The sequence below is a fragment of the Colobus angolensis genome, unplaced genomic scaffold (genome assembly GCF_000951035.1).
Source record: "Colobus angolensis palliatus isolate OR3802 unplaced genomic scaffold, Cang.pa_1.0 Scaffold322, whole genome shotgun sequence".
Classification (NCBI taxonomy): domain Eukaryota; kingdom Metazoa; phylum Chordata; class Mammalia; order Primates; family Cercopithecidae; genus Colobus; species Colobus angolensis.
Genome location: NW_012116511.1, coordinates 304363 through 331875, shown reverse-complemented (window position 1 = coordinate 331875; position 27513 = coordinate 304363). Strand labels below are relative to the sequence as shown.

The 27513-nt window shown below is 40.2% G+C and overlaps 1 protein-coding gene across 6 annotated transcripts in view; it reads right to left on the bottom strand.

Moving 5' to 3' along the window:
• The window catches only part of EPB41L2 (erythrocyte membrane protein band 4.1-like 2), a 238933-nt gene that overhangs the window by 6345 nt on the left and 205075 nt on the right, over nt 1-27513 (bottom strand). For 2 of the 6 annotated variants that reach the window (XM_011951639.1, XM_011951638.1), the window contains exons 13-14: nt 18089-18169; nt 12611-12723 (exon numbers count right to left, since the gene is read on the bottom strand). In XM_011951639.1, coding sequence (XP_011807029.1) covers nt 12616-12723; nt 18089-18169 — 189 coding nt within the window. In that variant the 3' untranslated portion in view covers nt 12611-12615. Of the gene's footprint in view, nt 1-12610; nt 12724-18088; nt 18170-19972; nt 20072-21870; nt 21994-24012; nt 24574-24775; nt 24830-27513 lie in introns of all 6 variants that reach the window. The other 4 variants (XM_011951632.1, XM_011951634.1, XM_011951633.1 and 1 more) reach the window with 4 other exon arrangements.

The window sequence follows — 27513 nt, the reverse complement described above, 5'->3', positions numbered from 1 at the left end:
TTTACCAGTGTGCATTCGCAGTAAAATAGAGAAGACAGTTTCACTTAAGGATGTCCTTGAGGAAACAGAAGAAATATTAATTATCCTACATCTCAAGCCTGAGTGTGTCTTTTTAATATTCTGTGTGATGAAACGGGAAGTATGCACACGCCACTCCCGCTGCATACAGAAGTACAACAATGTCTAGAGGAAAAGCATCTATGCGAATGTCTGCACTGTGAGTTGAAGCAGCTTTTTCATAAACCACGTTTCTTACTTGAGAGAATCACTGACAGACAAATGATGTTATTCAATTTGGATACTAGGTAAACCTTTTATCGAAAATGAAGTTGAGCCTGTTGCCTCAAGAGAAACAATTGACAGTACTTGTTGCCAATGATAAAATTCAAGCTTTTAGGTGAACATTAGAATGTGGAAAATGGTGTTTTGGCCACCATGAGCTTGATAACTTCCCAATATTAAGACTCTTGAGATCAGTGGCAGCGAATGACCCCCTTACTGTCTCCATCATTTTACCTTTTCCAGGATGTCATACAGTTTGATCATGCAACATACACAGTCTTTCTAGACAGACTTCTTCACTATGTGATGATTTTTAACTTAACAAATATTTGGAAAACTTCTCAGTTTTGACTTATGATAAATTTCAATAGATATAATTCACATGAGCAAAATCTCTTTGGGCTCTTCAATGATTTTTAGGTGTATAAAGTGGTCCTGAGACCATTAAGTTTTAGAACTGCTTACACACAATCTGCTATCACTAATCTACTGCCATTTTCCTCTGTCACAGATATTTGTTATCTGCTGAGTAGAGGGAGAAATTAAATCCAGTGTTATTCTCTGCAGTCAAATGAAGCACAGTATCTGTTCTACAAATAATTCAGCAAAATGCTTTGCTTCTCCTGGTTTGCTGGAACATGTTCACGCTGTTTGGAGCCCCCACCTTCTCAGGAGGCTCTTCTGTGGGTCCTTTAAGGCCCAAGTCCCATCTTCAGGCCTTTCGGGACTGGGCTGACCTTCCTAAGCCCTGTGTCCTCTGAATGAACTGTATTATTCTCAAAGGCCTACGTGCTAAAATAACTTTACTTCAAAGAGTAATACAGATGCTGAGCTCTATCTGACTGAAAAGGGAAAAAATACTGGATTTAATTTTTATAGATGTTCCTATGAAGTTCCTATATGATATTTTATTGCTGGTTTTGTTTCCAAGTTAAATTCAATCTTACTCTTAGAGATGTCCAGTTCAGTCTCCCCACTACTAACTGTCTGAACCAGTATCTTGGTGTCTTTACAGGGTACTTCATCTAATCTAGTAGCTTTTCAGTCAATCATACACACTACTGATAAATTCATATTACTAAAGGACATGGCATGTAAGACTGTCTGCAATTTGCCTTGAAGAAATGTTTCCAGCTGTGCTAACTCTACACATAACCAAGACGGAGGTTTGCTTTTCCCGCCATCCTTCCCATTGTTTTCCCATGTGCTCTTTCCTCCCTCCCCAATCTCCAACCATCCAGACTGCCCTTGGTGCTTTGCACAGAGGAGCTTTCCTGCAACCTTTCTGGAGAGCTTTGTCTTGGTTGGCCAATCAGAAGCATTTCTCCTGTCCACTTTCACAGCCCTTTATCTAGGCTTCTCTTCAAACATACTATTTTTGTGCCCTGAACATTATGCATGTTCCTATGCCTTCCTCTCTCACACACAACTATAATAGTTCCTTGAACATAACGGACTCATAATATAGATTAATGAATCCAGAAGTGAAAGTACCAGGGACTAATTTGTAACATAAGACTGAAGAATAAGAGCTTGAGGAAACGGGGGAAGAAAAAACAAAAGAATTGCATTATGTCTTTACTAATTCCCATGTTTACCGTTACTCTCATCTGCCAATTTTCTTGTTTAAGTGGAAAAACATCAGGTTCGTTTTTCTGTTCTCTTCTGTTGATTAACCGTATCTATGATATCCCACGAGGACTCTTACTTCTTTAAAAAACTGGTTTCCTCAAATCACTGAAGCCGTAACACGAGTTTCTAAGAGTAGTAGAGCTGGCCCTAAAGCTGTTAAGGTCTTCTGGTTCACTCTGCTAGGTCAAATCTTTTGGGAATTTGATATAAAAGCGTTCTATAAAATCTTAAAGCTTCTTTTAAAAAACAAATGAACTATGGTCAGGCTCCACTCAGTATACTCTATTAGAGCTGAGCTTTTGTCACCCTTAGGTTCGTAAGTTGGGTAGCAATGAGAAAACATTTCTCTGCAGCATCAAATAAGAGCTTAAAAATACTCACTAACAAGCTTTCATCTTTTAGAAAAAGGAAGGTTAGTGGGAATCAAAAGAAATTTATAGACCCAACTTTCTCACTTTTTATCTGAGGCAGCATGGGGAAAAAATCACTTTTCCTCAAAGTTAAATAAAGATATCTTTAAACACTATTCCCTGCCCCCTAACAGTCTCTCTCTCTCTCTCTCTCACACACACACACACACACACACACACACACAATCTAAACTGCATTGTGCCATATTAGTTTAAGGTTTTCCTCTCACTTCACCCCTCTTACCCTCCACAGATCAGCACTGTCCAAGAGAAATATACGGTAAGCAATGAATGTAAACTTTCTAGAAGCACATTTCAAAAAATAAAAAGGAACATGTATATTTAATTTTAATGTAGTTATTAAACCCAATATATCCAAATTATTTCAATAATTCACTTAAAAATTAGAAATAATTTACTTTTTTCTCATGTCTGAAATCCAGTAACTAGCATACTTACAACACGTCTCAATTTGAACTAGCCACATTTCAAGTGCTCAATAGCCACAAGTGGGTATTGGCTACCATACTGGACAGAGCAGGTCCAGACTCACATGTGCTCTAATGCTAACTCAACTATTTTCATGTAAGAAAGCATCAATATGTCCTTGGACTGTAATCCTCATAAGGACAGGAGTATCTTTACAACAACACACACATACATAAACTTGTTAAGTAGTTGCCATAGCAAAACTCCCTTCTGATGCCACCCACAAAATTTACATGTTTAAACAATTGTTATCTGGGATATCTAACAGAAAAGCCTTGAGAGATAAATGAACCTATACTTAGCACAGGTGACCTGTGGCAGTTACGTTAATGTCTAGGATCCTATTTCCTTATAAAAAAAGGCTGGAGGAGAGACACGAAGATGCTGTACAGGCAGTTTAACATTAAATATTCTTTACATTTCCAAACTCTTAAACACAGCCTAGGACAGGGTAACAAAGTCATAACCCCACCCCAACACAGCCAGAGGCCAGATGGGTAATATATATGCATGAGGAGACTGGGCCCCAAGGGCCTCAACATAAAGACAGGATATGACAGGCAGTCGCACTGTGGTGACTTAGAGGGCTCCTCCCAGACTGACGCTGGCCACGCCTACGAAGCGCCAGCAGTGTAACCACAGGGAGAGCAGGCTCAATGCCATCAGGGCTTCTGATTTTTCTAAAATTGCTGAGCATCTTCTAATTTTTAAGCATTAATAATTGATTCAAATTCTAAGATACACCATGCAGGCCAAAACAAAAAAAGAAACTGTGGATATGGCTTGCTTGTCTCTAAGCCGTCAGTTCTGTCTTGCCCCTCTCCCCACTTGTGGTGCCATTTTTAATCCTTAATAATAATTTTGTAAATTGGGGGGGAAATGTAGCATAGTTACTCATCTTTTCAAATTACTAGGCTGTGTGATAACTGTGAAAACTAGGGATAATTTGAATGCCCATTAGTAGGGATTATTTAAGTACACCACCAGGCATCCATTCAACTAATCTCTATAAGAGAAAAAAATAGACACCTGAATAGGGAAAAGGACAAAGGACACAAACTGGCAACCCAAAGAAATGCAAATTATGTGTGTGTGTCCGTGCCTGTGTGTAGCATATGTATGCATGTATTCCAACTTCACTAGCACTGAAAAAATACAATCAAAGAAGGTTCTTTCCTCACAGTTTAAACAAGGGAGAAAAAAATGCTCTTTCCTGATCAGATTAGCAAAGCTTTTTTTTTTTTAATGTTTAATAATGTTTAGTTGTTGCCAAGGCTATGGGGAAACATATGCTCACAAACTGCTAGTGGCACTCTATGTTTGCAGAACCACTAAGAAAGACAATTTGGTAATATGTCAAAAACCCTTGGTGGGCCAGCAGTGGTGGCTTATGCTTGTAATCCCAGCACTTTGGGAGGCCAAGTTGGGTGGATTACCTGAGGTGAGTCAGGAGTTTGAGACCAGCCTGGCCAACGTAGGGAAACCCCGTCTCTACTAAAAATACAAGAATTAGCTGGGCGTGGTAGCACACGCCTGTAATCCCTGCTACTCGGGAGGCTGAGGTAGGAGAATCGCTTGAACCTGGGAGGGGGAAGTTACAGTGAACTAAGATCGTGCCACTGCACTCCAGTCTGGGTGACAAGAGTGAAACTCTATCTCAAAAAAACAAAAACAAAAAACAACCTTCGTGGCATACCAACTCCACTTTTGAACATATTTGCCCTGGAGAAACAATGAGATCAACATACAAAAATGTACAAACAAGTATAATCTTTGAAGCTATGTAATAATTGTGAAAACTGAGGGGTAATTTAAATGTCCATTAATAGGGGTTAAGTAAACCATCACTCATCCATTCAACAGCTGCTGAAAAATGGTGAGGTAACGACAAGGACCAGTAACTATAATGTACTATTAAGTGAGGGAAAAACCAAGAATCACAATATCAGCCTACATAGAAAGAGGGGGCTGTGTGGATGTGAATGTCTATATGTGTGTATATTGATAAGCACGCACATACACACTGGAAAGAAATTCTCTATCTCTGGGAGCATGGGACTTATGGATCACTTACATTTTCTACTGTCTCTCCCTTTAAAAAAGTTATAACCTCTCTTTTACTACCAGAAAAAACAATAAAGATAGTTTCATTTGAAAAAATAATAGTAATGGTTATGTACAAGAGCAAGCCTTGGGGAATTAGTGACTACTGCCTGGTCTTAATGTACGCCTTAGAGCAGTGGCAGCAGCACCTCTTGTGTGGGGGGAGTTCAAATAGATTGTAACTGACTCATTGATAACACCTGGTAGATTTAGCCATTGTTAAATGAGAATATTCCACAGCATTTCAGAGTGAAAACTGGTTATGCCTAAAACTCACTAAACCAAAACTGGCTTTTTATTTCTATGCAGAAGAAGTCAGTTGTCATTTGAGGTGTGATTAATCTATATTGAAAATGAAGCAGTAATAAGATGCTAATTTTAGGTATGAGATTAGCACAACTAGGCTAATAGAATAAAATAAAAATGCAACACACTTGATACGCCTGCAGAACTGAAATAGTTATCTGAAAGTCAATAGGTTTGTTCTCTTTGAAGGTCAGGGGTGACACTCATCAGAGCCCACATGTAAATGAGTGGCTCATGATTAGCTAGAGCTCAGTTCAGCCAACAGGGTTCTTTTCTCTCATCAAGTCAGCTAGGCAGCTAATGTTAATTTCCTGTTTGGCTTATGAGTTCATGTTTTGAAAGCCTGCATATCACCCTGACTTTGAAACAAACACAAGATTGTTTTGTTTAGAAACTGGCATTCATGTACCCACAACAGTGGAAAAAAACAACACGACTAATTTAGAAGTATTCATTGCAGGTTAAAGGGTGGGATGCAGGGTCTAAGAGGTTTCAGGGAATGGTGAATTGACCCTGTTTTTAATAATCACAGCACTGGCTCCAAAGGCTCCATGACACCTAATGTTCTCCATCTTCTCAGATGAAGGCAGGCAGAGCTGATGGAAGAGCAAAAGGTCCTGTTACTGGGTTTTCAACTTAATATGTTTTCATGTGTTTTCAACCTGTTACAGAGCTCTCTCCCTACTACCACACTGAAACAGCTCTGACAAAGCCTCCAGGCTGACCTCTGTTGACCAGTTCCCAAAAACATGCTCATTTGGTTTTTCTGACATCTTTAATACTTGGTTACTCTCTCCTTGAAGTTATCCTGTCTTGCAACTTGTGTCACCTCCCCCCTTTCCCTGTCTTCTTTCTGTCACCTGGCTCCTCCTCCTTTATGGCCTCTGTTCCCCAGACCTCAACTCTGAGCTAGCCCTGGATAATAGAGCTCAAAACACAGGCTTCATCAGTACACAATTCATTCAGGGGACTCACAATCTCTCTCCTGCTCAGAAGCCTGTTGCACTCTCAAAGCTCTTGTGCTTCTGAATGTGCCATTTCTGCATTTCACATGTATCTCAAACTCATTATCTCTGGGATAGAAAATTTTCATTTTTATTGGACTCTTAAGAGCAAAAAGGGTTCATTCATGGCCGACCTTGTAAGTTATAAAAAATTCTTAACAACCTGCCTTGGAAACAAGCCCTTCTGCTTCTATTATCATCCCCAGTTTACAGATGACAGCTCTGGGACAAAGGGATGAGACCAGCCAAGGTCAAACAACTAGGAATTAGATTTGAACCCAGCAAGGCTGCTATCCTATGCTCCCTCTTAACATGCAGATGATCCAGGAAACTTCCAATTAATCATGTCATGTTATAAGATGGGGCCTTACAGATTCACTTCTAAGTTTCCTCCAGAATCCCCATGACAGTTGGCCTCTCTGGCAGTACTGCAGAACAAAAAACACACCTTTGCTTTAAGGTAGCCAAGCAAAGAAAACCAGCCATAATAATATGGCCATGACATGCAAAAGACAAAACTCATGTATTGCATGATTCAAATTATAGGTGCCAACATCAACTCTCTGCCCAAGCCAAAAACCTAAATATGATGTGTGATTCTCCTCTGCTCCCATCTTCCCAATGCACTAACTTCCATTGCCTCATGCTGACCGTCAACAAGTCACAAAGAAGGTAAGCTACCTCCTTACCATCTCTCAAACACAGGAGGAGCAACCCCATCACTTTCAGGATAGTTTAGCCTCCTCAGCTTCTTACAAGACTCCTTAACACTGGGCCTCTGCCTCCTTCCTCCTGCATCTTCATCACTCTCCTACAAGTATCCCACAATCCAGCTACATCTGACTTTGCACTGTTCTTGGAGTGTCCGGTTCAATGCTCCCAATCCTGCCTGAAATGGCCCCCTTGACTCCTTTTTCATAGAGCTAACTACTAGTCAGCACAAAGCTTAAGTGAAACATCTCTGATGCCCTATTCTGATTTAGAGGTCTCTCCTTCTTGTTCCCATCACATGAGGTTCAGAATATATCACAAAACTTGAAATTCTTCTGCTACCACTGATTTATTGTCTGAAGTGCAGATTTGATATTTCCATGGGAAAACAGCAGACAATACCCAGTGGGCATTCCGTACATATTTATGCAATGAACAAATAAATGAACGGATGAGCGAAAGGATGAGCAGCCACTCCTCTGTCATTTCATCCTTCAGGTGCTCACTGCTTTTGGATGAACAGGAGGCTTCATTCACTTTTTTACCTTACATCAGTTATTACTCTCAGAGTCAGAGAGGCTCCTGTGAAGTCTGGGTTGGGAGAGCTCCCTCTCCTGTGGCTAATTCTTTCTGAGACCACACAGATCACACCACCAAGCTTGGAACCCTTCTTCCTGATCGGGACTGTTGGGGAATACCATTGCAGTGGTGATAAGGTCAGCAATATTTCCCATCCGTGTGAGGGCTCTTAAGTATGCATTTGGGCTAAGCTGGCAGGACAGAGTAGTCCTTGAAAGGACATTAAAAAGTTACAAAGATTTAGTGAAGTCCTCATCTGAAGTGTGTTTTCTTTTTAACGGAGTTTGCATTTAGCTCCTCTCTGCCTCACAGCTGGGCGCCACCTGCTGAGAAAGGTGGACTTGGGAGGTTCGTCCTCTGCAGGTTGTTCTTTTACCATCTTTCTGTTTGCTCTCCCCTCCCCCTACTTTCAACACTTGATCAAAAGCTCAGAGCTACTCCGAAGGGCGAGACCAGGTCAGGAGGAGAGCTTTATGTGCCTGAAAAAGGGAGATGGAGCAGATACATTGCAGATAGTTCCCCCTCTTTTTTGACATTCAGATATTGTCCTGATCCTGCTCTTTGCCTCGGCCCACCTGCTGCCTCTGTGGGATCCTGGCAGGGCAGCCAGACAGTAGCTGAAGCAGTGAAAACACACTCTTTCCAGATCTGACAGTCACCAGCAAAGGAAATTTTTTAAGAGCGAGCTGCAGCCAGTTGGGGGTGGAGATGCCAAAATGACTTTGAGACACTGAGGTCATTCCTAGTCATCCTTCAGATTTAAACTCAAACTTTGTTTCTCAAGTAATTAGTTAAAATTTATAATAGTTCAAGTCTCCTATTTTGTTCTCTCATAGCATTTTATTTCCTTCAGAGGGCTGATCACATTTACATTTTGTTCGTTTGTTAATACTCACACCTACCTTCCTGGAGCACGTCGTCTCCGCCAAGGAGGAGGGGGCCATGTTTGCTTTGTCTGTCATGGAGTCATTATCCAGCCTTACCCTACCACATTGGGGCGCTCATTAAATATTTTTTGAATGCATGAATGAATCCTTCCAAATTTATCTAGTTTATTCACCTTATATGTCAGTTTATACTTTAACTTCCTAAATCTGTTTAACAAGGCGTCTCATAAAAGTTAGCCTCTGAGATGGGCAAACTTCAAAAGCTGTGTGTGTGTCTGTGTGTGTCCATTGTAAAAATGAATATAAGGTGCTAGGAATAAGTGATGTAATGAACTCATTTAAAAACTTATTAAAATGCCACAAGTGAAGGTAGAGCTACTGGTAATGCTTAGAGTGTCACCAATTTTTGCCTAGTATTCCTGATTAAGAAGTGTCTGATTGATAAAACTTAGAGGCAAACAAACCCAGTGCTATTACCTTATGTTTTTATAACACTCACTTTTCTCATTCATTATCCTATTATGTCCTTAGAATAAGTCCTATGAGTTAGGAAAGGCAGATCATAGCACTGACTTGCCTAATGTCAATATAGCTGGATATCTGGCAAGATGAAAACGTAGCTTTCAGTCTTCTGACTCCTAAGTAAGAATGCTTTCAGCCTTCCCTATTTAAAACCATTAGGAGCTAGGTGTGGTGGCGGGCACCTGTAGTCCCAGCTACTCAGGAGGCTGAAGCAGGAGAATTGCTTGAACCCGGGAGGCGGAGGTTGCAGTGGGTCGAGATCACGCCACTGCACTCCAGCCTGGGCGACAGAGGGAGACTCTGTCTCGAAAATAATAATAATAAAAAATAAATAATAAAAAAATAACACCATTGGGGGCTGGGCATGGTGGCTCACGCTTGTAAACCCAGCACTTTGGGAGGCCAAGCTGAGCAGATCACTTGAGGTCAGGAGTTAGAAATCAGCCTGGCCAACATGGTGAAACCCCGTCTCTACTAAAAAATACAAAAATTAGCCGGACGTGGTGGCGGGCACCTGTAATCCAAGCTACTTGGGCGGCTGAGGCAGGAGAATTCCTTGAACCTGGGAGATGGAGGTTGAAGTGAGCCAAGATCGTGCCACTGCACTCCAGCCTGGGTGACAGAGGGAGACTCCATCTCAAAAAAATAAAAAATAAATAAAACCATTAGGGAAATACATCTCAAAGATAAAAAAGATCAATATCCACATATAGCACAGCACATTTACTCAGGCCACTGGATGTTTTATTTTTACTAAAATTGTTAATGATTTCTGCTTATGGGCCTATTATATACACTGTGTTTGAAATAGAATCTAAGATATGAAGAGGCAGGTTGCTAGATACAAGATTAATATGGAAAAGTCAACTGTATCTCTCTGTGCTAGCAACAGCTAGAAAAGATTTGTAAGACCTCATTTGATTAAAAAACTATATAATTTTAATGAAAGACATTAAAGAATATATATACAAATAGAGACATCTTATGTTCAAGGAAAAGAAGGCAATATTAAAAAGATGTAATTCTCCCCATATTGAACTACAGACTAGATACAAGACCAACTGAAGTACTGCAGGATTTAATCTTAGAACCCAGCAATCTGATTCTAAAATTTGTATGTAACAGGAAGAGCCAAGAATGAAGAAAAAGAATGCTATTGATGGTGGCGGGAGGGAGTGCAGGGGGATAGAGACACACATACCATATATCAAGACCCATTATAAAGCTATAGTAATTCTGGTACTGGAGCAGGGATACACACATGGACCAATAATAATAGTGTCAGAAACATCCACACACATAAGAAACTTGATATAGGATGCTGCAGATGAGAGGGGGAAAGATGGGCTCTTCAATACAGTGCTGGAATGCTGGCTACTTATGTAGGAAACAGACCACTGTTTCTCATCATTTAGAAAAAATGATTTCAGATGGATTAAGAATATATGAAAAACAACATTAAAATTTCTACATAAAAAATACCTTTATCACCTAAGGGTATGGAAATAACATGTCATAAAGGAAAAGCTTGATCAATTCCATAATATTAACCATATTCAACTATTTTAACAATGAAAGACAAACCACAAGCCTGAAGATATTTGCAACATATAAAATTGACAAAAGAGCAGTATGCAGAATCTATCAATAATCAATTAACAATGAAAGAAAGAATGAAAGCAAAAGCAGGCAAGAGAGGTGAACAAGCCTTTAAGGTTTTGAATTTTTTGGCCATCTATATTTTCATAGAAGAGAAAACATGAATGGCTAATAACCATATGAAAAGATATTAATGAAGAAAATGGGAATTATAATCACAGCTACACATAAGTACATATTCACCAAACTAGCAAAAATTAAAAAGTCAGAGAGGCAGCTGTAAAATGGTAGGAATCCTCGCCTCCTAGTGGATGCAACAGCAGGTGGCCGTGCCACGCAAGGCAGAAAATGTGTACCCTGTGACCCAGCCATTCCCGTGGGTTACCTATCTATTGACTGTTCAACATACAGATTATTTTAACAACAGAAAGTAATCTTACTATGTGTTATTGTGTGATAAGACCTGCTTCTTAAAGCCCTAATAGATAATTATAAACACCCATTTCATTAAGATTTAGTTATCACATGGAAACAGCATAATGTATCAACTAATCCCCTACTCTTGACCATTTAGATTATTTCAATTTTTTTCTTGCTAATACTAGCAAACATAATACTCTGGTTTCTCTGCAGTGTGTAAATCTTCCCCCTTTTACTAATACTAGCAAATTTATTTATACTACTATAAGTATTAAAATGTGATAAACACCCTTGTAGGTGAATATTTGTATATATTTCTGATTATTTAAGATAAATTCTTATAAGTAGTTTAATGGTAGACATGTTTAATGTAGATTTTTTTTAGATATATTTCCATCAAATTGTCCTCCATAAAATATTACTAATTTATACAGCAGCATATATTTCCTACAGCCTTCCCAACACTATTAAAAACATAAGTTTTGGCCGGGCGCGGTGGCTCAAGCCTGTAATCCCAGCACTTTGGGAGGCCGAGACGGGCGGATCACAAGGTCAGGAGATCGAGACCATCCTGGCTAACACGGTGAAACCTGTCTCTACTAAAAATACAAAAACTAGCCGGTGAGGTGGCCGGCGCCTGTAGTCCCAGCTACTCTGGAGGCTGAGGCAGGAGAATGGCGTAAACCCGGGAGGCGGAGCTTGCAGTGAGCTGAGATCCCGCCACTGCACTCCAGACTCCGCCTCAAAAAAAAAAAAAAACATAAGTTTTGCCAAATTTATAGGTGAAAACTTGTCCACTAAATTTTTAATTTGCATTGATTTAAGTAATAGTGAAGCTGGACATTTTTTGTTTATTCTTTTAGTTTGCACATGGTTTACTCACTTAATTCTCTGCCCATTTTTCTATAAAAGTGTTTACATTTTCTTAATGACACAGTAGACTTCTTAATATATTCAGGATACTATTCCTTTCTCTGCCAAGCACATTAAACTTAATCATTTATTTATCCTTTGCTTTTGTTTCTATTGGCTTAACTGAAGTATTTATTTCCATTTTTACATAGTCAAATAAATAAATCTTTTCCTTTCTGGTTCATTCTCAGATGTATCCTTTTTTTTTTTTTTTTTTGAGATGGAGTCTCACTTCTGTTGCCCAGGCTAGAGTTCAGTGGCGCAATGTTGGCTCACGGCAATTTCCACCGTCCAGGTTGAAATGACTCTCCTGCCTCCCAAGTATGGGATTACAGGTGTGCACCAACATGCCCATCTAATTTTTGTATTTTCAGTAGAGATGGGTGGAATTAACTAATCTCCTTCTTATCCCTCCTACAATAAAAAATCTCTCATCCAAAGAAAGGTAATAGCATCTTTCTGAAAGGGTCACTGTGAACATTAATTAATGTAACTTACACTAATGTGCTTGATAGCTAGTAAAGCAATATATGAATGTCAATCATTAGCAGTCCCTCAATAAATCAGAGTTATTGACACCACATGCACAGAGATTGTATGTACTTGAGCTGATGCACTTGGGGATAACAGTCTAGAAGGTCAAATGTACTACAGGAAGGAGACACTAACATGAACTTTCATTTCACATCCTTTCACAAGTTCAGGAGTACCCAGCAGTCACTAGAAAGGCCACAGACAATGAGGGCTCTCTTACCTTACTTAATCTTCCCCTTCCTCCGCCAACTCTGTTTCTTTGTGTACCACCACTCTTGTGACCGACATGTCAGGGTGCTGCTCTCTGGCTTCCCTGATCGCCTGAGCCAGTGCCTGCCAGGGTCAGGACAGAGAATGGATGTGAGCTGGGGAACAGCCTCCACCTCATGATGGCAAAACATACGCACACTGATCACCCTGGATCCAACCTCCAGCCAAGAGGCACTCACTTCTTTATTTGAGGAAGCAGGAATTTCTGAAATGGGCTCACTGTCATTTTACAGACTACTTCTCATTTCCTAAATCTCCCCATCCTCCAGTCCACTTTCAAATAATGACATGTGGAGGAAACATGTTGGCTTTGAATCCCAGGCTTGTTATACTCACTGTGAGATTTGCAGAAAACAGTTCTTTGGAGTCTAGCGTTCTTACCTGTATGTAACCTGAGACCAATGCGGAGTTGTAACGATCATTTTAAGGTTTTCTGTGTGAACTGAAGTAATACTGTAAAGCATAGTGCCTGATCTAGACATTCAGGTGATACTAGCTATCACCCAGTTGCCTGAAACTGCAAGGCATAGGACCAGGCCTTGCTCATCTTTATCGTCTTAGGCTCTCAGTAATTGTTTGAACTAAAATGTTTGCTGAACTAAAAGACTGCAGGAAAGATGTCGATAAACCTCTAAGACATGGAACTAAAGAGCAGTAGCAACAACATCCAATTAGTAAAGCTAAAGAACAGAGACTGACTAATCTTCAGGTTATAAAATACAGGTCCCTATTTGACAGTTGACAAAACTGCAGGCACAAAGATTAATGGGTTTCTCAAGGCCATCCAGCCTGTGAGCAGTAGGACAGGAGCAGGGAGGACCCAGAGGACTGACTCCAGTGGTTCGTAGTTCCTTCCTTGGACGACGCGGTAAGAAAGCAAAGTTTCTCTGCGTTTTATCAGAAAGTAAACTATCAAAGTATTGCGGCACAATGGAAAGATCCTATTTTTCAGAGGAGGAAAGTGCCTTTCTTAATTATTACTCATTTTGTTTTTAAAAGCATGGGTGAGAAAACAAAACACCAGAGAACAACCCTCAAAGTCTAGGAAAGAATTCTAAAGGCCAGGTGCGGTGGCTCAGGCCTGTAATCCCAGCACTTTGGGACGCCGAGGTGGGCGGACCACTTGAGGCCAGAAGTTCGAAACCAGCCTGGCCAACATGGTGAAACCCAGTTTCTACTAAAAACACCAGGCTTGGCTGGCACACGCCTGTAATCCCAGCTTGGGTGGCTGAGGCAGGAGAATTGCCTGAACTGGGAGGTGGAGGCTGCAGTGAGCCAAGATTGCGCCACTGCACTCCTGCCTGGGCAACAGAGTGAGACTTTATCTCAAAAAAAAAAAAAAAAGTCTAGGAAACAATGCTAAAACAAAGAGAAAATTTTACTAGGACAGAGAATACCACATCTCATAAGGAAACTGCATTTGAAAAAAAGCCGTGCAATTTTTCTTTTGCTGTCACCTGTCTAAGGGGACAACTGCATTTCTTTTTGCATGATAGCTTCTGTCAGCTGTAAGGATACTAAGCAGAAACCCAAAGCCTCGTTTCATTAAAAAAAAAAAAAAAGGTAAAGCTATTAGCAAAAAAAAAAAGACATCATTTTTATACCACAAAACTTTTGCACAGAAACTTGGAAGACACTTGAGGGTGCTTAAATTTCCACCAGAGAAGAAACGTCTGTGAACTACCTGTGTTGTGACGAGAGAGAAATGAGACATGGAACCAGCCTCCAATCTGGGCAGTAGCAGAAGTGTTTGTCAAGGGGGGAGAGTGAATGGCTGGAGGGCCAGCGTGGAGCGGGAGCAGGAGCAGGCATCTAGTTCCAGGGAAGGGCACAGAAGCTTTTCAGCATGTTGACTGGAATGGGAAAAGGGAAGGGAGAGGAAGCACAGGGGCGCAGTTCTACATTTTGTGTGTGTGTGCGTGTGTGTGTCTTCAGAGAGAAGGAGATTGGAATGATCCAAGCCATTTACTACATGTTGGTTTGTGCAGTCCACATCGGGAGAAGCCAAAGACAAGGACAAGCTCTGATGGGAGCCAAGTGTAGCTACAGACAAATGGTCAAACACTTTGAGTATCTGATCTACCAAGATCTGCCTATAATAAACCAGGGCAATTGTTAAAGAGAAAATGTAGATGATGCCCAAGGGAAGGCAACACATATGAAACACCCTCTTAATTCACAAAAAAAGTTGGGAAAAGCAAAAACTGCTACAGTCATCTTGAAACACAATCAAAATCACTTTGTTAAAACTCCTTTCATTCCATAATATAGGCACACAAAATTAAATACTGTAAAATGTCATTACGGCAATAGTAAGGATTATGAGAAAACATCACATCTTATTGCCAAATTGCGAAATTACTTCTTAGAAAGAAACACACTCTGAAGGACAACTGCAGTGTAGTTTACCCTTCCCTGGTATGGAGCTAAAGTGTCATGACCAGCACGGGGTGAAGAATCTGCAAAGCAAGTTTCTATAAAAGCATGCCTCTCTGATTTGCCAACACAAAAAAGGTTTCTTGTTTTCTGTCTGGCCCAGTGAAAGTGTCCTTCCATTTTAAGATTCCTTTATTTTTTTAAGACAGAGTCTCGGTCTGTCACCCAGGCTGGAGTGTAGTGGTGCGATCACTGCAAGCTCCCTCCCAGGTTCCCACCATCCTCCTGCCTCAGCCTCCCAAGTAGCCAGGACTACAGGCACCCACCACCAAGCCTGGCTAATTTTTTTGGATTTTTAGTAGAGACAGGGTTTCACCGTGTCAGCCAGGATGGTCTCCATCTCCTGACCTCGTGATCTGCCCGCCTCAGCCTCCCAAAGTGCTGAGATTACAGGCGTGAGCCACTGTGCCTGGCCTTAAGATTCCTTTTAACATAGGCAAGGAACTGAAAAAAATGTCAATGCTATGAAGGTCACTATATGATCAACATCGGATAAGCGATTTTATCCTTTAATTTTAAGTAGCTCTGTCATCTCATTACAGGCTCTAAGGAGAAAGTAAACCCACAACAGCTTCTGGTGACAAGCGTACCGAAAGCCACAATCACATTTACTCAAAAATATTGGCCAGGTGTGGTAGCTCACATCTGTAATCCCAGCACTTTGGGAGGCCGAGGTGGGTGGATCACCTGAGGTCAGGAGTTCAAGACCAGCCTGGCCAACATGGTGAACTCTCATCTCTACTAAAAATACAAAAATTAGCCGGGCGTGGTGGCACGTGCCTATAGTCTCAGTTACTCAGGAGGTTGAGGCATGACAATCACTTGAACCCAGGAGGCGGAGGCTGCAGTGAGCTGAGATCGTGCCATTGCACTCTAGCCTGGGCACCAGAGGGAGACTCCATCTCCAAAAAAAAAAAAAAAAAAAAAAGTTTATGCTATCTCACAAACATAAAAAGGCGAAATTTCTACTCTCTTCAGTTGGATATCTGACCTCAGTTTTAGAAAGGGCTGACACATGACATCATATACAAAAAAGGAGATTCCTGTCCTTGCAGCAACAGCAAGTAAGGCTGCAGTCATCATGGTTTTTAAAGAGTTAGGTGTACATGTTATTTTGGCACTTGTATTTCAGATTGTGTTTTTAACATTTGTCTTTCAGAACCAATACTATCTAGATTTGAATTTTTTGGTAAAACAGGCCAAAATATTCTTTTGCCTTTTATAACAAAATTATTTTGCCTTTTGTTATAGAAGGCAAAAGAATACACATAAGTAAAACCTGAGTACTGGAAAGGTGGCATTTTAAAGTGTGTAAAGGGCCTAGGTTCAGTGGGGAGAGGGGGTAGAAGAAACAACGGCTGGGAGAAGACCCTAGTTTGCACTTTTCACCGTGCCAAAGTATGTGGGCTTGTGCCTCACATATTCTAGGAATTCAATGAGTGCTTATTGAGAAAAGTCCCAGAGAGAAAGCAGCAGGTTTGCTCCAATTTCAGGTCAGGCGAAACTCAAGACTGCTCCAGTGGACAGCAGAATAAATCCCCTCTGGAAAACCGGAGGCTTGTTTCCACATAAGTCACTCATTTTCCCATGGTAAGCAGACAAGTGTACTAATACTCTCTAGGAATCTCCAGTCCTATGCCAAAATCCAGAGTCAAGGCAACCTTTTAACCTCTAATAACTCTTAAGAAAATTTTAAGAGTACATTACGCATATGTAAGTCAAATCATGCTTACAAAGGTCAAAAAAATTGGGAGTAATTTGCTTCTTAGGCATGAAAAAATCCATTTATCTCTGATCACATATAGGCAGCCTTTCTCAAATGAGGAATTCTGTTCTCTAAAATGTTCTTTCCTGAGTTCAGTATTGTGTCCAAAGCTGTGTAACTATCGTTAGCTCCGACTCCCCAGCTGAGATGTCAACTGAATATTTCTTTTTCTTTTCTTCAAATTGTTATGAAAGGAAAACAGCTTGGTCTCCTTTAAAGCTGAGTTAAAATCACTTTTTAAAAAATTCTCAGCATCACTTGGGACTGCAGTCTAAAATTAAACCTGCTCTCAAAGTCTCCAGCAGTTCCATTCATCATGTGCTCAAAGCCACACATGCCGCCAAATTTAACATTAGAATGGAGGCATGATTCTTTTAAAAAATTTTCAGAATCGGCCGGGCACGGTGGCTCAAGCCTGTAATCCCAGTACTTTGGGAGGCCGAGACGGGCGGATCACAAGGTCAGGAGATCGAGACTATCCTGGCTAACATGGTGAAACCCCGTCTCTACTAAAAAATACAAAAAACTAGCCGGGCGAGGTGGCGGGCGCCTGTAGTCCCAGCTACTCGGGAGGCTGAGGCAGGAGAATGGCATAAACCCGGGAGGCAGAGCTTGCAGTGAGCTGAGATCCGGCCACTGCACTCCAGTCTGGGCGACAGAGCGAGACTCCGTCTCAAAAAAAAAAAAAAAAAAAAAAAAAATTTCAGAATCAATGTAAATTTTCACCTTGTTAGAAACCTTATATTACCTCCCCTCCCCCAATAATTGCAATAGGAGAAAACACCTAGAAGTAAATAGCTCGACTTTTCTAATGCCATAAACAAAACATACTTGAAAAGTTCCTAAAAGTAGGCATAGGTCAAGCTTAGTGGCTTTCTTCATTTTTTGGAAGCCAGTGCATTGAACTGCCATTCATTTTTAAATATTTGATCACTTGCCTTTAAACAAGGCCCACATGAATCTAATGTTTTCCAGAAATCCTCCAGATTACTTTGACCCAAAAGTGCATGTAAAGCCAGTGGGAAATAAAGAGAAATCTGTGTTTTATGCTGACTCAGAGGTAGGAAAGCTCGTGTCCAGGCTGTGTCTTTACGTCCTGCTTAGGAGGTGGACTTCATCTAGTAGGTACTGGGAGAAGAGGTTTACACAGGTATGTGACATGATGACACATGTGAAACTTAGAAAACAAACATGGTCATTTCCAGAGCTAGAACTTAAATTATTTACCTGGTCATGATCAATATCTGCATCTCCTGTGATCACAATGCGTTTCTCAATTCTTGTTTCAGAAATTCCACCTTTTACAGTCTAAAGGTCATAAAGGAGAAGAAGAAAAAACAGCAATCACTAAAGCACGTTTACCCAGAGCAAACAGAGATGGAGTCCACCTAGACCTGTTGATCATCGTAAGGCCGCACGCACCAAGCAGCGGAAGACTGATATTCTAGAAACACTTTGTGCTTTATTTTTAAGCTCAACAGAGAATCCTATTACTAAAGTTATGGCATCCACAAGTATCCCTCAACTGAGAGCAACCTTAAAACTAATTTACCAATATTCAAGATGGCATCTGTCCCATCTTAATCTCACTTAAGATAGGACAGATATTATTTAATCCAAGTAGCTCCTTTAGGGCATTCTGTTATAATTTCCCCAGTTTCTTTATTCCTAGCTGGCCAACTTTTAAAAATGAGAGTAGGGAGAAATCAGTTATCTGCAGAATTACAAGAAATTGTAAGAACTTAGGTATCTGTTTTCAGTTTGATAAATTGTTTGATGTGATATATATTTTTTCCCCATCACAGAAGACTTCTGTATGATGTGATGGCTTTGACTGATGGATTCTGAGCATACAAATTCATTTGCTGATTTTGTTCTTTTCATTTGGTGCAATAATTTTAACAAGGATTTGCTTTGGTTTAAGATACGGGTGAGATTTTTGTTGAATGTTTGATTTGATGACACCCTGCATAAGCAGTCATGCACGTGGACACGGCACATGGCTGGACAAAGGCTGAGGACCGGGCTGGAGAAGGGAGCTCCTGGGGGAACTGCCTCACGGCGTTATGGGCTCCCTGCAAGCTGAGAGTGCCTGAGGCACACTGGACGAGGCTGAGGAGATCATCTGGCTGTGACCTTCCAAACAGTCAATAAGCAAATACCACACTGTCCTGGGAAAGCACACATCCAACCTTTACAACTGTGATAAATGTATACTCTCAGTCACAAGTGATGGCATTTTACTGTAAGAAACAAGGCTTAGCACTAGGCTTAATAACTGGATATGCTTTAAAGTGAGCACCAACAGTACCTTGCATTTATGTGGCATTTTAAAATTTACAAATCACTTTTGCTGTTTTTTAAATTGTTGTGGAAACATGGGTTGGGAAGGGCACAAGGGATACCTTTAAGACCTTTAGACATTTATCCAAAGTAAAAAACAGAAGCAGAAGGAAATAATGGAAAACAAGGCTGGAGTTAGCAATCTGATGACTTCAGCATGCATCAGAATCACCTGGAAGCTTCTTAAGACACTTCCAAGGTTTCAGCAGGACTGGAGTGGGGCCATGCTATTTATACTTCTAACAATGCCCTGGGTGAAGCTGATGCTGCTGATCCAGGGAACACTGGTCACCCACTGCTAAACATTTAGAGAATTATGCAGGGAGGGAGGGGGAATGCCCCAAATCAGCATACTAGCAATCTTAAATGAAGGAAATTCAACATTATTTGAACAACTTGCTGAAAATTCTGAATGATGGCCTTCATTCACTCGCTTTAGTCAGGAAGGCTGGTTTAATAAAAGTAGAAGCACAAGTTTGTTTTTATAAACTATAAATTTTATTAAATTATTTATGCTTTTGTAGCTATCTTACATACAGTTATTCATAACACATTTTTACCCCCTTGTACTTTACAAAATTGCAATTTGGTCTGAATGCATTTGTCAACGGAGCCCAATTTCTTGGATACTTTAAGCCAAGGCATTTTTATTCCACTGGCACTGTCTGTATCTTACTTGGAAGTGTGTATAGGAACAGAGAAACAATTCAGAAAAGATTCTGTCTGTAATGTACCATCCTCTCCATACAATCCCCTGCATTGTTTTACCTTAGTGATGTGTGTGGTTGTCGTTGTTGACACCGACTCAGATGTGATGGTTTGTGCAGACAGTAACGTGCCCGAATCACCACCAGCCCCGCCATCAATCTTTGGATAGTTGGGGGAAAAATACAAAGTAATGCTTAACTTCCATTATGTTGTCAGAGAAGACCCCCACCCCATCGAATATGCGTCTTTTAAAATCTATGCGGTTTGCGTGTTTGCAGTGGTAATTTACCGTCCACGAGAGCAGCTGGTATTTAAAACCAAGCAGAGGCAAAAGGCGAGGTGCACACGGAGAAGCAAACTCAACTGTGTGAGTGGAGAAAAGAGAGGAGAATGGACAAAGGAGGTGGGACTGAAAGCTACAAGGGAATTACGACAGAATTTATCTGAAGGACATTTGCAGAAGCTAGAAAATGAAACTAGAGAGCCAGGCAGAGAAGCTTCCACAGTGACCAGAAGCGCTGAGTTTGTTGTTTTTTAAGCACAGGTGGGTAAAAATAGATAAACATTTTATCAGATTACCAAGCAACAGAACCTGACTAGGACAGACTGAACCTGCATGATTTGGTTATCTGCTTACCTCTAGCAGATTGTTTTTATCAACTACATTGTTCCTGTAATAGTTTGTATGTTGTGAGCATATATATAAGCAAATATTTCAATATTGCACATACACATGTGCTCTCTACATATATATAAATCCCATACATATGTTAAAATATATTTTAACTTGTTTGCTTGCAGAAGATTCTAGAGTTTCCAAGGGGAAACAATGAAGCAAATTAATAACCTAATAGTTTATGTTAAGATCACGAAACATATTTGCCTTCTGTTTCCTGTCACTGACACAAGGGAATAACTGGACAGTCCAGAGCCTTTCTGACTGTAAGAGGAAACCTCTTTCAAACTTGGGTCATGCACCTGTATTTCTTCATTCTGGCAACTTACCACAATACAGATACATGACTAATGCTCCCCCGCCGCAGCCATTCATAAGAAACCTATTGTGCTTATGTGGGATCAACGCACACACAGGGATGCCATACCCAAAATAATTTTCAGACAAGATTCACACATGCATACATTAAACCTTTTAAAAAATACTCTGAGAGGTCAAGAACCTGACATCCTCCACCATGATACAATTCTACCACAGAAGGTTCATCCTCTCAGTGGAGAAAATATTTATTTTATATAATTCTACTTTGAAATGATGCTTTCTTTTTTTTGTTTGTTATTCTGAAGCTTAAACATCTTAATGCTTATTCCAAAACTTTACAGAACCAATGTGTGAAAACCTAAAATCAAACACACAGATCTGATAATTATTTAGACACATGGTATCATCATTCACATATGAATGACTACATAGGACTTTAGAAAATAATTCCACATGAAGGAGAAGCACAGGGGTGTGTGTGTGTGTGTGTGTGTGTGTGTGTGTTATTACAAGCAAGAATGAGTTGACTGCGTCGATCTTCATGGAGTTACAGAGGGAAAGACGCCTAAATCACATCCACAATTAGATCCAATTATTAATTGATGAATTATATCAGCTAAACTTTGCAAGACAATTTGTTTCCTAAGTGTGCACAAACATTCTTGGATATGTCAACCCAGAAATGGCTTTCAATAATATGAACAAGATTGACACTGTCTGTCCTCAATAATGATATATACAGTTCCCCTATAATTACTGGGTTACCAATTTAATTGCAGCTCTTTGTCTCACTCTAAGAGAGAAACATAGCAAATTATGTTGTTGAAGCACAGCTATAAAGTGGAGATACGAAAAGCTACATCAAAGCCAGAAACATGTAAACTAAGAGAAGAAAGAATGAAGACATAGACACACTAAGTGAAAGAAGAGCTTGAACAGTCCAAGTCTAGAGCTTTTGTACCTGTGGAGACTCATATGTGATGGTTTTGGTCTCAGTTTGGACAATGGGGACTTCCTTGGTGGAGATTTCTGTCCTTTGTGAGGCATCAGAAATTGTTACCATCTCTGTTTTTACCACTGGTGGCTGAGGTGGAAAAGGAAGGGAAAAATAAATTCTAGAGGTAATAAAGTAAAAGTGTTTAATGGAACCTTCACAAGTAATTGTAAGAAACATATCCAAACACACACTCATGCACAAAAGAAAAGAGTAAAAACAAACAACCTAAAACAAACAAAAGAAATAAAAGAAACATTTTCCTTCAAATATATCATATGTACACATACATACATGTGTACATAGATATGTACATATATATGAATGTGTGTACGTGTATATATGCATATATGAAAAATAAGTTGACATGATGGCTTCCTAAACTATGTTACTCTTTAAGATGGTCCCAAACTACTTATATGTCAAGCCTAGTGTATAGTCTCTCTCTCTCTCTCTCTCACACACACACACACACACACACACACACACACACACACACACACGCTCTCTCTCTCTCTCTTTAGCTTTGGGCCAGTAATAATAAATTGAAAAGAAAATAGAATGAACTATGTGAAGTGACCTGTCTCTATTTTTATCATAGTTCAAAGGACCACATAGTTTGTGTGAAGGCTCACTGCTTTTAACTGGCATGCCAGCTAGGTAGGCTAAGATTTGTTCTTCTGCCCACAATGCCTTTTCTGCCTTATTGTTAACAGACACACCATTTTCAGAAAGGATGTCTTCAGGTATTACTGTTTTCATTTACACTTGTCTAAAACTTGCAGCGTTTCCTCTGTATTACCTAAGTTACAATGCTCCATCTAAAATTACTCCATCTATGTTACACCAATGCTTCGAACAATTTAAAACATTAAAGGAAATATTCGACGGCTTATTAACGTTGTAGTCTGCCGGGTATGCATGTTTAATATTAATGCAACACCAGACTATATTATTACCAAAATACTGCAGTACTTTCTTTGAGAGAACATTCTCAACAGGCATAATTATTTCAAGAGGAGTAACGATATGTTAAATACGGAATAGTTCAAAGTGTTCAAAGACTCTTGAAAAACCTTCTCTAAAGTGAAACAGAAGTTTAAAAGTAACATGGTTAAAATCCACTTGGTTATTTTAAGACAAAGTCACTTCAACATTTTCCATTCCATCGAAGAGAACAAAATAAATCTCTGCATTGTGGGCATTTGATATTAAAATCAAGAAATATTCCCAAGGAAATAAACCCTCCCTCAGCGTAACTCCCAAATGAGAGACACTGCACCTAGTGACCAAGGCTTAATCTAAGAAAAGTCTGAAAATTCTCTTCTTTGAAGAGAAAAGAAAAAGATTCATATCTAATGTATATATAATCCACAAAACATGTAATCATCTGGCAAATATTCCAGAATTGGCATTAGGACAGAATGAGAAGAGAGGATATCCTCCTATCAAATAGCCTAGCCTCTGGCTGCCTAGAAGGAAAGAAAGGCTCTTAACAAAACCACACAACCCCTGGAATCCCACAATAGAAATCACAGTGGCATTCAAGAAATAACATTCTCATCACTGCTGGATACTGCATTCAGAGAACCACGGTAATCAGAGCCTGCTGTCATTTCTAAAAGTCCGAAGTTGAAGAGTAAAAGAATGAGCCAAGAAGTCAAACCCAATCATGACATCAGGGGCACATGCACTCAGCACTGATCATTTTTTTTTTTCAACATTACATATACATTTTTCTAATTAAACCAAAAGGGGAAAAAAAGGCATTTAGTGTGAGGAAGCAGTGCAACTAAAGACAAAACAGTTGGAAACACCCAAAACATGCAAAGAAAAATATAAATGTGAAAAGGGAAGGAAAAATTGATGTGGTGCTTGTAGGAAAGTTTACCCTACAGGTGTCCAGTGGCAGCAGAGAAGCTGGAACCCATGAACTGAGCTGGCAGAAAATCCACAAAGCAGTGCTTTCCCCCTTCCTCCCATGAGAGAGAAAAATGAGATTCTTGTTGAAAAAAGCTGAAGAACTGGGAGGACAGGAGAAGAAAGGCAGGAGTTCCCCACCTGAGAAGCAGCTCTAGAGTTTGGCTCCCACCTGGAACTCCCATTTACCTCTGAACAACAAATAATTTGTGGCAAAACATCAATGTCAACATGGGACACCTCTCCGTTAACTTTCTGTGGCTCTTCCTCTGCTTCTTCTCCCATGTCTTGCTTAAGAGCGCCTTCGTGTACACTCTTCTCTCCAGGTATCTTTTGGGCACCTACATTTTCCTGGATCACTGTTTCTACTGTGATTACACTGGCACCTGCTTGTGTGACTGGGCTGGCTTCGGGCACTGCTTCCTCCCTCTCTACTACCTTGGCTGCCGGGCAGGGTTCTTCCTCCACCTCTTCTTCATACTCCTGTTCCTCCCTGATGGTGCCCTCGGTCACTCGGTGGTGGGGACGGTACTCTCCCACGTCTTCCTCCTCACTCTCACTGCTGCTGCTGCTCTCAGAAGACAGGGAGGTGGAGTCTTTTTGTGTCACAGGCTCCACCTTACGAATCTCCCCAGGACCACTCCCAGGTGATATCTCTTTACCATTCATTTCTTCTGTGATTACTCTTTCGTCTTTCCCAACCTCTGCCTGCTTCTTCTCCTCCACTATATTCAGAGTCTCATGTGAACTCTGTACAAAAAAAAGATGGACGAGGGAAAACAAAAATATATGAATAAATAAAAACAACGGAAACCCAAATTAACCGATGGCAGATTCATGTCATGGAGAAAAACAAAGATGATTATGATAGCTGACTGAAAGGGAAGCGGGGCAAACGTGAGGGCAATGAGAAACATGAGGCAATGGTGTTAACATGGAAAAAGGGGAGAACCTTAACAGCATCCCTGGCTCCAGTGCAAGGCCCTTCTGACTCAGGAGCACGTGTCTGCGGAACAAAAAGCAACCGAGGACACAAAATCAATACAGTTTTACCTCAACAACCACTGAAACAAACATCTGACACTGCAAAGACAAAACAGCAAGAATCAACATCTACAGAAACCTGCTCAAGGTCACATAGAGGACAATCAAGACAAATGCCAAAGGGCTTACACGAAGACACAAAAACACAAAAACAGCCAGCATCCTCCCAAAGAAGTGCAATGCTTTTATTATACATATACCTATAAGCTCTACCTACGTAGCTAAAACGGTTTACAAAAATTGAATTATACCAAAGCTGACTCATCATTTTAAAGAAAAAAATGTAACTTTTAAAAGCTAGTCAACAGTTTTGGTTTTAATCAGACTATAAAGTCTAGTCTGGAACCCTGATTCTTAAATGAACATAGCACCAAGGAGATGGCACTTTTATTTTTTGCTGGTTTTCTTTTAAAAAAAAAAAAAGTTTTAATTGGCAAAATTATAGTTGGCCTCAGAAGGCTATTAACATGAAAATGAAAATGTTCATTTCAGAAATGGTTATTAACATTCCAATTCGTATCATAGGTCAGCAAAGGTTACATTATACAATAGGGTGGATGTCAATGGTGGCTCCAAGCATTTTTTCTTACAATTTAGCTCCTCTACTAGCATCTTTGAAATCTAAAATGAGTCAAGTTTATTATTTGACATGTTCACTCCTATCCCCGCAGACATCTACTTCTTGGGAGTAAATTAATTTACCCCAGTTGAGTAATATAGCACCTAAATGTTCAATAAATATCTGTTGAATGAATACATTAGTAACAAATTACTATGCTATGGTATTATTAACTAGAGTGGAAACCTTTTTGTACAGAGGAGTTTTTAAAGCTTCACATTTTTCTCACACAAAAAATTTGCTTTACAATGATACAACTCAAGCATGGCCAACTTTTTGACTTCTAGGTGGTCCTATTGCCTATGATCTAACTTAAAAATAATTCAGCTAGAGCCTGGAGCCCTGTTTATTCACGAAAGTGACTCCATTCTGGATGGAGAAGGGCGCCGCACCACTGAGCCCTCTGGATATTGTTGTGAGGTTGCCAAGGTACTAACTGGACTGGAGCCTATAACAGACAGCAGGGCTGTGTTCATCTGTCCCAGACATATGGACACCATGAGCTGAAGATCCTAACATCACACACACACGTCTCTGCAGCACTGTCAACATCTACTCACAAACTCTCTTGGACCTGCCCTATTATTCTTAAACACATGGTAAGGGCATGCTTTCATTGATCCAAATTAATACCATGTAAATCACATTACTAACAGAAGACAGTTATCTTTCCAGTTTTATTGAAAACTCAAGAGGTTTTTAGATATTAAAAAACTCTCAATCTATTTTGATAAACAGGTAACATTTAACTGTGACTACATATAATAAAGATATCCAGTGACCAGAACATTTCTGAAACACACATTTCATTATTATTACAGGTCAGTGAATTCCTATTACTGTTATATCTTAACCTCAATGGGCTGGATAGGTTCTGCTCAAGTTCAGGGAATTCCTTAGGGTCATTCAAAAACAATTATTTCATGGCGCGTGGGAGGCACCTCAGATTTTTCCATATAAACAGAATTTTAAAAATAACACGCCATCAGAGTATGCCTGAAATTTGGGGTTTTGAAAGCGTCAACTCTGCAAAGCCTACTTGGCTTCTATCTGGTTGAGGGTTTCCCTCTGCTTAACAGCTCAGACTCTGGAACTTAATGATTTAAGTTATTCTCTGAATTTAGGCAGATTTTTTTTTTCTTTGACCAAAGAAGCAGGAGAAACATCCAATCTATATCATTTCTTCATGTTCCAAATCAGTCATTGTTTCTTGAATGTTTCTCCCAGGAAGAATTAATTTCACCAATGAAAGCACTGGAAGGAAGGGTGTCTGAATATTTAAAAAATGAAAATCTCTCTCATATGTGGCTTTTAGTAACAGGGGAAACAAAGTAAAATGCACCTCAAGCAAGTGTGAGAAGGGCGAGGAAGAAAGCTTTTCAGAAGGTGCATTAGCGCTCACAACAGCGCCCTCTGCTGTCCAAGTGGTGGCTGAAGTGAAGGTGGCTTTCATGCTATCAGAAAAGCCCTTTTCACTAAACAAAATTGATGTTATCTCCTCTTCTAGGCTCTAGAGAGGTCAGAAAAGGAAGAGCAAAGAATTAGCAATAAGTCAGAACAGACAGCAGTGACCTATTGAAAGAAAGGAAAGGTTACACAAGAAAGAACAACAGAACAGCATAAAATGAAAGAAAGATGAGAATTCTGACAGATTCTGCAGCAGGCTTATGCAGAGGTTTGTGGGCGCCAGCTTTTCCACCCTGCTTGAGAATCTTTGATAGTTGCGACCTACAGAAACCAGGGAAAATTGCTTGGTTGATCAACAACTGAGCACAACCCACCCACCCAAATGCCATTTCACATATTCTTGAGGTAGTTCCTTGGCCTTTTTCTGCACGGAATGGCCTCTTCAGTGGCCCCTACACTTGAAATGCTTATCCCTGTGTTAGAGCTTGGGCAGTCCTCCCTCTCCTGCCTCCAAGACCCTTCTTTGCCCTTCTTTGCACACTCTAGTCCTTTCCAGTTTTCTAACCTCCCTGAGGCCCACTTCAGAGTCTGTATTTTCTGTAAGGCCTTCTCTCACCACT